Here is a 14,169-nt window from a genome sequence, read left to right on the forward strand (position 1 = left end):
AACTTTTAACCATCTGCAGCGTAATTTACGAAGCGCAGGGCAAATCAGCAACACATGCATATAGTCCTGGATGTTTACTTTACAAAAATTACATAAAGGAGAGGAGCCATACCATTTAGATAACAGTCGGTTCAGGGGTAATAAATCATAGCGTAATAGAAACCAAAATCTACGAATACCATGCGGTAGGTTCCATATTACATAGGGTTGTGGGAGTTTCCACAGGTAGGAATCAAGGAGAGGATCAGGAAAAGGATCAACCTTCCTTTTTTCACAAATTACTTTTTTATCCATCTGGAAACATAAGTCCCATGAAGCTGCTTTTAAGACAGGTTTCAACTGTAAAGGAGAATACAAAAACAAAGCAGTTTCATCTAGTTTTAGAAGGGTTACAGCTTTTCTAAAATTACGGACAAGTTGAGAAAACTCATTAAAATTACCCAATAATTCACTTTTGAGGAGTGCTCTCATTGTCCCTACCTCTGCTCTTGCAAGACAGGCCACCCATCTAACAAGGGCCGATAGTCCCTGTACCCAGCTACTCCTGAGACCAAATTCAAGCCTACAGGCGGCCAAAGAGCACGCAGTGTTTAGGGAGGAGAGAGATCTTAAAAGTTTCCCCTCAATCTTATGGCAAAAGTCCCACTTTTTCACATATATAAGTTCAATACCATACAGGATTGTAGCGGGGATTTTAGATCTATACACTTCCAGTAAAATCGGAAAGTGCCGTTTCCCCGTTGCATGGTATAGGGATTTTAAACCTTTGCCATGGGCAATAGCTTTGCGTGTACAATGCTCTATATGGAGTTTCTCACTCAAGTTAGCCGTAATGATTTTCCCCAAAAAAATATAGGACTTTACAACCTCAAGTTTCTGGCCCCCAATAAACCAACCAAAATCAACAGACCGGCACCTCTTCATACCAGCTATACACATGACTTTACTTTTGGTAATATTAATCTTCATATGATTAGCCACAGCAAAAGTATGAAGAGCATTGAGCCGATTTGCGAGACCTTTTGGGGTTAGGTCTAAAATAAGGACATCATCGGCATACATCAGGCAAGATATAGGGGTGCCCCCAACCACCGGGGCGATGCCCTCTCTAGAGGACAAGGTAGCGGGTAAGTCCGCCGTATACAGAGAGAACAAGAGGGGGGCCAGCAGACAGCCTTGTTTAAGGCCATTCAAAGATGGAATTAAATCCGATAACCCCCTTTCGCCCCCCATCAGGACCCTGCACCAGGTCTCAGTATGTAGAGCCTGCACCAGCTCCAACAGATGGGATGGAAGACCAAGCGCTGCCAATTTTCTCCACAGCGTACCACGGTCCACTTTGTCGAACGCTGTGGAGAAATCGATAAAGGCAGCATATACCACCCCACCTCTCACCTGAACATACTTATCTGTGACCACATGAAGAACAGTAAGGTTGTCTAACGTACCATGGTTCCTACGGAAACCCGTCTGTTCTAACGGCAAAATATTATTCTCCTCCACCCAACCGGAGAGGGATTCTAGAAGACATTTCGCAAACACCTTACCGATTGAGTCGAGGAGAGCAATCAAACGATAATTGCTGGGGTTATCCCTAACTCCCTTCTTAAAGATAGGGACCAAAATACTTCCCCTCCAAGAGGCAGGTACCTTTTTTGTCATAAAACATACTTTAAACAGAGGGAACAAGATTTTACTCCACCTTACGGGATCCGATTTCAGGACCGTCATGGGGAGTTCATCGGGTCCCATTGCCCCGGAAACCCGCATACTTTTTATAGCTAACTCAATTTCTTTCTCCGCCGGGTAGATAGTAGAGCCCACGTGAGTAACATTAATGCCGGTATTATTGCCTGAGTTAACACCGGTGGCAAAATCGTCACTTAAAATCCCATTCCCTGCATAAAGATCCCGAATATAGGCAATCCATACCTCTTCCGCTATGGGGATAGGGGAGGGACCCAGTCTTGAGCCACACCCCTTACCGATTATCGACCAAAAGTCTCTAATCCTGCCATGGACGACGGATTCCCTCAAGTTAATCCATACATTGTCCTCCCTTACTTTTTTTAATTTTGACTGAAATCTACTTTTCTTTCTTTTTAGCCTAGATATTTCTTTCCCACGTTCCGTAACTCTATCAAGATATTGTTCGCGGACCAGTTTGTTTATTTCCCTATTTAGACTACTAGAATTTTATAAGACTCTTCCAAGTTTGATGAACATCAATAACTTTTGTAGACCTTTGGTATTTAAAGTTACTTGGAAAAATGGAGGGATAGAGTTTATTGTGGTTGGAACATAGCACTACAAACCTATGCATTTGAATCCTTAGGGATATAAGTTGAGATAAATTTAGACCCACTGGTTGAACAAACAAAATAAGAATTCTACAGATGGTCAAAGTTTAACCTAGGACTGAGGTGGGTGGTACAATTAAAATGTAAATACTTTCTAGGTTCTTACATATTTTGATTTATGTAGTAGTTATGTGTCTATCCTCTAGGTATAAATAAACAGAGAAACATCTTTGACATTTGCTGGAGGTGAAGGTAACAGGGCAACAAACGTCAAGATTTCAGTAAAATAAATGCAGATTCCTTTATGTAATGGAGCATTTGGGTTTCATTCTTTTGAAATATACCAGAAAGCTTTTATATTGCAACAGTTTAAGACATTAGTTAAGATGCACTTGTCAAAGACTTCTGCGAGTGTGTATACACACACATCACTCCCGAACTACGGCTCACCATCAACGCCACGTTCGAAACCAGCATCTTTCCCGACGACTGGAAACGCGCAGAAGTCAGACCCGCTACTCAAGAAACCCTCAGTAGATCCCACAGACCTCAAGAACTACTGACCCATCTCCCTACTCCCCTTCGCAGCCAAAGTCACCAAGAAGACACAAAACATCCAACTAACGAAATTCATCGGCCAAAACTCCATCCTTGACCCCTCCCAGTCCAGAGTCTGCAACAACCACTGCACTGAGACCGCCCTACTAGCCACCACAGATGACATCCGCACACTCCTCGACCAAGGACACACCGCAGCCCTGATCCTACTCGACCTCTCGGCAGCCTCCAACACTATCTCCCACCGCACACTCACCACCAGACTGCAGGAAGCTGGTATGCAGGGAACCGCTCTCGACTGGCTCCGATCCTTACTCACTGGCAGAACCAAATGAATTAGACTTCAACCCTTCCACTCCGAACCCACAGAAATCAACTTCAGAGTACCCCAAGGATCGTCGCTCAGCCCCATGCTCAATATCTACATGGCCCCCCTCGTCGCCATTGTCAGACAGCACGGACTCAGCATAGTATCCTACACAGACGACACTCAGCTCATCCTCGCCGCCATCAAAGACCCCATTATCACCAGACTCAACTTCCAGGAAGGAATTTAAGACGTCGCATCCTGGATGAGCAGCCGCTGCCTGAAGCTCAACTCAGAGAAGACTGAGGTCCTCGGACCTTCCCCCTCTGCATGGGACAACTCCTGGTGGCCCTCGACAGCCCACCCACCCCCATGGACCACACTCAAAACCTCGGCATTGTACTCGACTCCTCCCACTCCATAACCCGGCAGGTCGACCCTGTTGCCTCCACCTGCTTCAACACCCTCTGCATCCTCCAAACCCCCCCCCCCCCCGAATCTAGGAAGACCGTCACCCATGCACTCATAACCAGCAGACTGGACTACGGAAACGCCCTCTACGCCAGGATCAACAAGTGTCTGCAAACTCCAGATCATACAGAACACCGCAGCCAGACTCGTCCTCGCCATCCCTAAACATGAACACATCACCCAGCACCTGTGTAACCTCCACTGGCTTCCCGTCGAGAAAAGAGTAACCTTCAAGATACTCATCCACACCTACGAATGACTCCAAAATACTGGACCCCAATACCTCAACGACAGAATATCCATCCACGTACCCAAGAGGAACCTCCGATCCGCCAACCTCGTCCTTGCAGAACCCCCGGACATCTGCAGGGCAAAAACAGGTGGAAGAACCTTCTCCTACAATGTGGCCAAAGCCTGGAAAGAGTTGCCGATCAACATCAGACACGCGCCCACCCTGCACATATTCAGGAAGACCCTCAAGACCTGGCTCTTTGATTGACCGTAGCAGCTCACCCCCCCCCCGTCCCCCACCCCCCAGCACTTTGAAACCCTCACTTGTGAGTAGCACGCATAAAAACTCCCCGATTGATTGATTTACGGAAATGCAGTATGGAAACAAGGAAGATATGTTCTGCATATGCTCAAAAGAGAAGGCGAGGAAGACAGCTACCAAAATGGATATAAATCTGAACATATGAATGTTTTCTCCTCTATGGAATAATGTATAATGGCAGTGCGTTACAATGGAGGAAATGAAAAAGCTTGCGTCTACGGTATTTAACAAGTAAGAAGAAAAGTGGCAATAAACCCCCTTTGGGAGAACAAGACACCATGGGTCATCCAAACCGGGAAAAGGAAATTTCAAATATTTAAGCACTATGCACAAAACAGTATTTTGAGGAGTTGGCATAAAAGCCACCAGTAGCTGTTCTAATTGATTATTTGCAGTAGGAAAGCTGGTCGATTGGTCAGCTGTAACTAAAGTGGTACTACACTCTGACTCGAACCAATTGCTTGAAAAACAGACAAGACTGGGGTCAAGGGATTGATGAAGTTGCACAAGGTTTATGGTCCAAATAAAGATCGGGCATGCAAGTCATAGGTCCTGATCTCAAATTGAGGCTAATCCAGTAGAAAATCATTTGGCAATTCTTCTGCATGCCTATGAGGCTTTCGAGATTGCAATACCTGCTGGAGAAGTGGCTCAGATTGATTGGAATTATTGCATCTTTTAGTTTCTTGTCTTGTATGTGAGGATGTGTTTGAAAGAATACATTGGGTTCGTTGGTGTGAATTTGACATTAATATCAGCACATTCAGCTACATTTTCTGAAAGCATAAAACTACTGTGTGCATCAAAAATTCCAATTCCACTATCTAGTATGGCAATATTGTCTGTATTAATGAAAATCTGTGTTAAATAATGATTATTATTCGAAACATATGGCATAATTAAGATAAACTTAAGTTAGCATGACTAGCTTGCATTGGCATCTGTTTATATTTGCTGAAAGAAATGCATTTGAGGTGAAAGAGCTTTTCCATGTGAAGGTGTTTCTCTGTGAGGTTTTCATTTTCAGCAATATAGAAGTCCATGTTCTCTGTATCGATAAATTGCTTTCATTTATGTTCCTCTCAAAAAAAGCCATGTCCAGGGTGCTCTTGCCCTAGTAACTTTTTTAAAGTCCTTTGCTCAAGGTTTTCCTACGGACCATTCATTTAACTGTCTATTGTATTATGTAATACATAAACACCGTGTAATTTCCTTAATTTGCTATGCACAACTCATTTAATATTATGCAGTAGAAGTAGATATTTTCAGGTGTATCTTATTGAATGTATTTTAAGAATTCCAATATTCATTGGCTTATTAGAATGATGCATTGCTAGTTCAACCCTATTATGTCATATCTCATCAACGAATGTGTGTGTCTTTTCGTCTAAAACCCAATAAAATATGTTTTGGGACACATGCCAGACTTTCTTTCCCTAACTATGTAGACTCGATGCTAGTCTCTCATTTGATTTATACTGAGTCTTTTCTGGCTTTTCTTTGGAGGCAGACTATAATGGTCCCCTTACTGAACTATTGTTTGTTCTGACTGCTTTCTTTCTTTGGAAAGGTAGCCTTATGTTTATGACCTCATAAAATCGAATTTGACTTACTATTCAGATATTAATTGCTATTTATTAACCACGTTTTGCCTTCTGTAAATGTTTCAATTTAAATAAAACCTACAAGGTTTACCTTGGTCTTGCATACGTGTATTTAATTGGCTTGGACTCCGTCTTATGATGACTAATAGTCCTGATCCTTCATATCACGCCTTATAAAAAATGTTAAGTAGAGCTCGGACACCTGAATGAAAAGGAGGACCAGTAAACTCTTCTGAAATTTGCTAAATTTGAATTTGTTCTATGTGAGATTCCAGTGTATATTGTGAAGTTCAACTTACAGGTTCCTGTGGCCAAGGAATCATGTTTTTACAAGACCCAAATATAGTATAGAAGTTCTATTATGGCGGTCTTTTTAAATGAACATTTCTCCAGTAACAACCTGAAGCACATACAGGTCCTGCTAAAATCAACAATAATGCATCAAAGTACAAAAAAGTTCCAAGCTGGGTAGCATTTTCCAAGTCAGGTAGATCATTTATACAGAGGTCCCAATTCTAGCTCACCCAACAGGCACCAGGTCCAATGTGTGATTCGTACATTACGCATCAAGTCACTAATTAATTACAGCTAAGCTAGTCAGTACAAAATACACAATGTATCTTGATTCCCAACTCATAAATCCATGTTTGGTGAATAAGTACTGAATTTTATATTTTGATGATAACTGGCTGAGATAAAGTAAACTCCTTATGTCTGTCTGCCTGTCTAGCTATCTACATATGTATGCACATACATATATATATATATACATACATATATATATATATATATATGTGTTAGATTTGGGGGTCTCTAGTTGGCATAGGTAGGTAATAATAATAATAATACTGAAGTTTATATAGCGCAGCAGCTACCTCTCACGGAGGGGTCCCGGCGCTTAGTGAGCAAGAGGGGGCAGTGTACCAAGTGATGACAGAGGCAGTGACAAAGTTAGTGAATAAAAAGCCACATAGGGTGAACAGCAAAACAAACAAGGTGATGGACGGAATGTTGCACAATGGCAAAACATTAAACCCCAGTAACAGATCTGGGTTTAATCCATCGTTATTTTGCTCACCAAGCCACCCCAGTTCAGACATGTCCATATGCAAATCAGTCTTGACCCTGTGCCTCATGGGAACAGTCCAGACCGAACTGCCAAGCCATGTCTTCCCTGGACTGGATTCAAGCATCCTAGGACCGGTTTCTGGCTATCAGCCGTCTTCAGCCAGGATAGCTTGACTCCAGTGGCATAGTGAGCACGGGACCCACGTCTGGGCATACCATCTTGTTTTGCTGCTCACCCTATGTGGGAAGGGTATGCCCAGACGTGGGTCCCTTGCTCACTACGCCACTGCAGTCAAGCTATCCTGGCTGAAGACGGCTGATAGCCAGAAACCGGTCCTAGGATGCTTGATTTCGGTCCATGGAAGACATGGCTTGGCAGTTCGGGCTGGACTGTTCCCATGAGGCACAGGGTCCAGACTGATTTGCATATGGCCATGTCTGAACTGGGGTGGCTTGGTGAGCAAAATAACGATGGATTAAACCCAGATCTGTGACTGGGCGTGAATGTTTCGCCATTGTGCAACATTCTGTCCATCATCGTTTGTTTTGCTGTTATTCCTGGAAGAGGAGAAAAAGAAATCTTCGTCCCATTTTAAAAATTTATGGTGTAAACACTCGTAGTGGCCGTACCTATTTTGTTCTCCGCTAAATTTTGGGATATCGCGGTGGCTATTGCTAGATTCATTGGCTTTATTCAGAGGAAGTCTTTTTAGTGTGCAATAATGAAATTAAGACTGTAGCTGCCTTTCTTAAAAAGTCTCTTATTTGCTAAATGAAATTAAGACTAATTGCGACTTTTAGGAAATTATTTTAAGCTTAATGATTACTGTTTTGTGGATAGATTTTTACAGTGACTAGAGGAATTTAACCGCACTATGATGCCGTCACAGTTGTTTTGAAAACTTATACTGCGCACAAAATTGCAAATAATACAAGCAATTTAAAAAGAGCTCTCTATTTGACAGGGTAATTCCTTAAGGCAGGAGTGAAATGCGCATGTCTGTGCAATTTACAGATTATCCTCACTGCTGTAATTTGTGTAAATAAGCTGCAGGGACACCAAAATACAGAGAGTTTGCATTGTCCAAGCAGGACACAATCACCGCTGCAATAGCCACTTTCAAAGCTTAGGGTGAAAGAAGACGAGCAACCTTTCTAATGGATTTCAATAGGCCAAAGCACTTTGCCATGACTGTCTTAATCATTCTAGGGGGATCATGGCCATGTCTAAAATGACACCCAAGCTCTTAGCAGAGGCCGCTGCATAGTACAGGCACAGAGCTCAGAGGGCCTGTAGGTATCGGACCAGAGAGATCTGTACTTATTGATTCGTTCTAGCCTGTGTATTTATCTTGACTAGTTTTAAGAAGTATTTTTAAATTCTCAATTACAATAGAAGTTAATAAAACGGTTAATCATGACACATACATGGATTACACTATCAAATCGTGATGGAATGTTTACAGTCATTACCTGGACATACTACTTTGGTGGGGTCACCTGTATTTTGTTGTATTCAAGGACAGCAAACATACGTACGATCCCATCCTTTCTCCCACTTGCGACCAAGTTCTTTGGTTCACAGTAGATCTGCAAATCCTTGTCGGTCTTTGTCTCTGTATTCCCTCCAATGGTCCTCTATTTTATTACCTTTCCAAGGGCACCACCTTGCCTTATATATAGATTCCTCTGCATTCATACAAGAGTACACATTCTGTGCCCACTTACCCACTGTCGGCAGACATTCATTTCCCCATAAATGGACTACGTCTCGCATTGCCACATCATGGATATATTACAGAAAAAATTGAACATATTTTGTAACTGTCTGTCCTCTCAAAGTGCTTAGCAGGACCACTTGTGGTGTGACAACTATCTCAGTCCCCACAGGCCTTGAGGGACTGTTTTATACACCGTCCCAAAAGGAGCCGATACCTGAACAGGACCATAATATGTGCAGTGAAGACCTCTGTTGCAATCAGTGAAAGAGACCTCTTTTGGTAGTGATTCTTCCAATTAAGTAAAGTCTAGTCCTCGTCAAGTGTGCCCTATGGAGGATCTTGAGTTGTGACAGTCTAAAGCCTGCCCTGATGGCATCAATTTGTGGGTATTTGCATGACTCCGATCAGTCCTCATCTTCAAGCCAACATGTATTTCTATACAATAAATTCTTAGGGGAAAAAAATTATTTTAAAGGTGGCAGCAGGAGGAAAGTAGACTATATAGGTGAAAAAAATGGAGAGCCGGATTACCTTCTTCAAACCTAACAGTGACATTACAATATTTGTTATCCAGGAGACTTGTAAGTCCATTACTAGGTAGGCTGCATGTTTTACAGAAGGTAAGATATATTATATATTTTCACTGTCTACCTCAGCATCTTCAATATTATAAGTGTCTATTTTGCCTTGGCGGGTGGTGACATGGGTTTGTAACTTGCAACCCTTGAGTGTCCCACACTGGGATAAAAGTAATCTACAATCTGTAATTAATAACTATTTTGACTTACCTTTCTCCAGATGTATTCTTTTAAATTGCATACCTGTATAGCGTATTTTGCCTGGTTGGGCGATTATGCAAAATCCTTCTATGGCCCAGTTACAAAATACTTGATACAGTTTGGAAACAATGTAGAAAAAGCTGCATGCACCCCCAAAAGTATCAGAAAAAAGGCTGGTTGAAAGATTTGCCAACTACTGCACCCAATCTCTTTTTGAGGACATTTGCAATCTCAATTAACTTAAATGCACCCGTTTTAAGCATTAAATATGGGCGCTTAGTTGTCATGTTGCTTACTTTTTAATGGTTTTATAAATGTCAATGATGATCAGTGGGACATACTTTCATTTCAGGGCCTTCGCTCCTCAAGATTTAAAAATGTAATTAAGTCTGTCAAATAATTCAGAGGAGCCTCACAGTATCAAAGAAATAGGATTTGTTTTTGTTTGAATACGAGAGCGTGCTGACTGTGGAAACATATGTCGAAGAAAAAAACAGCACTTAGGACAACCATGACCAGACTGTTAATAGTGTTTCTAATAAACAAACATATGCACAGTAAATGGCAGACAAAGCGAACGAACACAAATCAAATGCTCTATTCTGAGCCAATACACAAGGGTCTCTCTAAACATCTGGACAGCCCTTTCAGAAGCTAAATCAAATGCAACATCAATTCTAACAAGCAAACAAAGCCAAATGTACTTACTACATAGCTCCCAGGGGAGGCTGAAGAATAGGGTATCTGAAATAAAGGCATAACAAGATTGTTTGTTTCGGATAGAACTGTGAATGATTACATTACTGGTGTCGTTGTAAAATTCTTCTGTTAACATCTGTGGGAGGCAGCAGTATAACGTAAAATCTCATCTGAATGCTGTCAACCAACAACTGTGTTTCTGAACAGACAACGAGAGCTACGCCACTAACTGAGGCGTAGTTAAACTGTGCTACCAATCCATGACGCTAGTGCATCTAAACGTGGAGGTGGTCTGAATAGAAACAGCTCATGTCATAATAACGACAACTCAACCGTGAAGCTGCACCATTCCATGCTGCTCCCTGCCTATCTCTTCTAGGGTTAATACCAAGCCCTAACAATGCTCTGCAATAACGATACATCATCATAATATCCAGGTGCCCCATTTCCCGCCACCTCAGATGAAAGCATCATACACTTATAACAATGTTCAAATCCATACAGTCAAATCAAATACATACATTGAATTAGATCTTTATCAACACCTCCCTCAAAGCACTGAGTGTTGGATAATAAGGGCGAGGCTCTATGGAATGAAAATTAAGTTTGGTGTGACATGATAGGGGACCATGCGAGGAAGTGGGAAGAGGGAAGCAAAAGACAAGTATGGTTTGGGATATAAAAATGTCCTGTAACTCTTTCAACTTAGAGTTGCTGGCTCATAAGAGCAGGTAAAAGAGAACTAATGATTTTAGGTTCCATGCACACAACCTCCATTGTGTTTGCCCTCACTAGTAACAACCAGATGCTCTCTGCGTCACAGTTACAATTGTCTTAGAAGGACTAAACTAATCTTTAAGCAACGACTGCCCATTCGAGGAAACCTCTCCTTTATTGCAGCCACGTCATCCATATTTATATTTGCAGCATGTACTACAGATTTCTTCTTTTTTTTAGAATGTTGTTTTACATTTTGTATTGATAATTCCGACCAGGGTATTCTAAGAAAAATAATGAGGACCCAAAAAACAAGAATTTGAAAAATAGAGTGTAACACACAAAGCTGAATCTGGAAAAGTTAGAGAAAAGAACAGCTGAATGCAAGAATGAGAAGAAATAATGTTCTGAATTTAAGACAGCTTAGACTGAAGAGCTACAGATAATCAAGCAACAAAAAAAAGCTTATATGCCTGTTTCTCACGTTGGGGCAGTTGGACTTTCTAGATTCATGTTTGCTAAACGCCTTTGCCCTTTAGACCCTTTTACTTGCAGTAGTTAATCAACGCCTCCAAGCCTCTTCAATGTTACATTGTAGGGAATATCAAAGTGTTCCTACTGTGTTTGAGGACGGGTTCGACTCTTGCCTTTGTTAGCAAGCACTGTGTGGTCATCAAACTGGGCAGGATTGCTCTGCCGTGTTCAGGCTTTGCTTTAGAAGGATGAGTTTTTTGTGAGGTAGGTTAGGTTATCATGGCCTTTGTTTCTTTGAAATTCTAACTCTTATGATAAACCATACTTCTCTCTTTCGGATTTTATGGTAGGAAGAACATAGTAGTAGGAAACAGACAACAGATTCTCTGTTGTATGCACGAAATCCCGAGCTAGTCCTGAAACCCATTTATCACAAGGAAAAGCAGGAAAAAATTACAGTATTGAGCTAGTTAGCATAATCTATGGCTGCGGCATATTACTGCAACAAGGTATGCAGCTTCTTTGCCAGATTAGAAGAATGCATATGGCCGCTACGCATCTTTCAGTGGAATAATTTCCTCTGAGATTTAGTAGTAATCCTTGGCACCAAACACTGATTCAGGAGAGCCCAGAGTGGAGTGTGAGACAGGTTTAGCAACATATGTTGTCCTGTTTGCAACTCCTTGCTTAGCAGTATGAATGGGGGGCTGTCTGACCGCGGGCAACTTTGCAGTCAAATATATTAATTCCCTTCAAGCTTTGTCTCAAAGATTTATTCAATTGAGTAGGATATTGGGATCACTTTATGGCATTTTCTTGGGTCAAGAAATAATAAAATTCAGTATAGGGCGAAGGTGAGAGTGAAACTCAGAAGGCCCAGCAATTTTTCCAGACATTATACATCCAGATGGGGTTGCATGGATAGTTAGGCACCTGCATGCTCTGTCCCACAGCACACAGGGCCCACTCATTGTTCTATCATATCCAGGTAAGGCATTAACGTGACTTTTACATTGCACTGAAAGCATAGTATGCCTTTCACTCAGCACTCTGCGTTCATGGATTTCCACAAGGTTTTCCTAGCTAGAGTGCCCATTAATTTGACACCAAGATATCTGGATGCATGTCCTTTCATCTGATATTCCGCCCAATGTTTTACAAGCTATGTACTCCATATCATACTAGATTACTAGAAACGTTCTATTTTATTAATATTAGGTTATTTTAAATTTCTAGACAAAAATAAAACATGAAGTAGAACCTAAGTACATATCAACTTGTTAATGAAGTATTGATCCAATGGCCTCTCATGACAGGAATCTTATATCTATTTGAATTTTTTCCACCTTAGTGAGAAATGGTGTTCTCGCAAGTAAATTGATGAGAGCGGAGTCCAACTACAAACAGAGGGTTAAGTGTTGGAGGTGCAAGATGTTTCTCTATTGTTGAAGACAGGGAAATCGGTGTGGTGCCCTTTCAGCAAGTGCATGTGAATGAGGTTTGGATGCTTGGTGTCTAAATAGAGCTGAGTAGGAGCAGAATGTACTTGATCCCTAATCCCTTGAGGTACTACTAGAGTTTGTAAATTCTTATAGTCTAAACATTTTTGATTTTCTGCAAAAGCTTTTTGGAGTTAATGTAAGTGTTAATGTATTACTGCTTTATTTTTATTTTTTTAATTCACAATGAGGTCTGGCGGTTCTGGTTTGCTGATGTCCTAATCAAAACATTCAGTCCAAGAACCTCAGACAAACAAGCGTCCGAGTGGGACGGGTATGCTCAGACGCGAGTCCCATGCTCTCCATGCCACTGGAATTCAGCTATCCTGGCTGATGAGGGCTGAAAGCCCGAAACCGGTCCTAGGATGCTTGTTTCCAGTCCAGGGAGGACCTGGCATGGCAGTTCGGGCTGGACTGTTCCCATAGGGCACAGGGTCAAGACTGATTTGCATATGGCTGGGTTCAAACTAGAATAGCATGGTGAGCAAAAAAACGATGGATTTAGGCCCAGATCTCTGTACAGGGGTGAATGTATGACATTGTTCTGCATTCTGTCCATCAATAGTTGTTTTTGCATAAACAGGAATATGCCAGACCTGAGGCAATGATCGATACTATAAACCGTAAACATACAAACAATCAAAGCAAACCAGGCTTCTACAAGAATTTTAACTGTTTTAAAGAGGGTGCCCGGAGATGCTGGTAATAACTTCATAATTGTTATTCTTGGGGGCCGTTTGCAGTCTGCAATTCTTTTTTTTTTTAATTGTTTTTATTGTTAAAGTGCATGACAGACAGATAGACAGCAATTACATACAGTATTCGCAAGTTACATTTAACACCGCATCTGGGACAGAGGCCGGAAAAGCATATATATTAAACAGTTACTTTTCCGTCTCTATTTCTCCGCATTTCCAATTCCACCACAGGTGATACACATACCTCCCCCCTATAGGAATTCCACTTCAACCATTTCCTGTCCCACTTCTTCGGGCACCCCCTAGCTATAAAAACTTCCTTCTCCGCTACCATACATCTATCGAATTCTTTCAGCCTCACCGCCACTGTAGGCGGCGCCACTCCGCCCCACACCCTCGCTATCTCCCTCTTGACTAGCGTGTAACCTAGCATCGCCAATTGTTGTTCCGTTTCAGTTAGGTCTGTATCTTCCCATACATTAAGCAAACCCAGGCGGGGCGTCAGGCTTAGCGTCTTACCCGATGCAGATTGCACATGAGCTGTGGCCCTGTCCCATAGATCCCGCACGAGCAGGCATTCCTACACCATATGATAAAAGGTAGCCGGCTGCCGGCAACCCTTCAGACATAGGTAATCCTTCCTAGACCCGATTTTTGCTAGTGTTATTCCGGTCAAATAGGAGTGGTGTAGGATACGAAGCTGTATTAAACTGAATCTGAG

The 14,169-nt window shown here is 41.9% G+C and overlaps 1 protein-coding gene across 6 annotated transcripts in view; it reads right to left on the reverse strand.

Moving 5' to 3' along the window:
• SSBP2 (single stranded DNA binding protein 2) overlaps nt 1-14,169 on the reverse strand; it is an 875,377-nt gene that overhangs the window by 101,778 nt on the left and 759,430 nt on the right. For all 6 annotated transcript variants that reach the window (XM_078675324.1, XM_078675321.1, XM_078675326.1 and 3 more), the window contains exon 11: nt 10,070-10,105. In XM_078675324.1, the coding sequence (XP_078531450.1) occupies nt 10,070-10,105 (36 nt within the window). The remainder of the gene's footprint in view (nt 1-10,069; nt 10,106-14,169) is intronic.

Source organism: Lissotriton helveticus, chromosome 2_1 (genome assembly GCF_964261635.1).
Source record: "Lissotriton helveticus chromosome 2_1, aLisHel1.1, whole genome shotgun sequence".
NCBI lineage: Eukaryota > Metazoa > Chordata > Amphibia > Caudata > Salamandridae > Lissotriton > Lissotriton helveticus.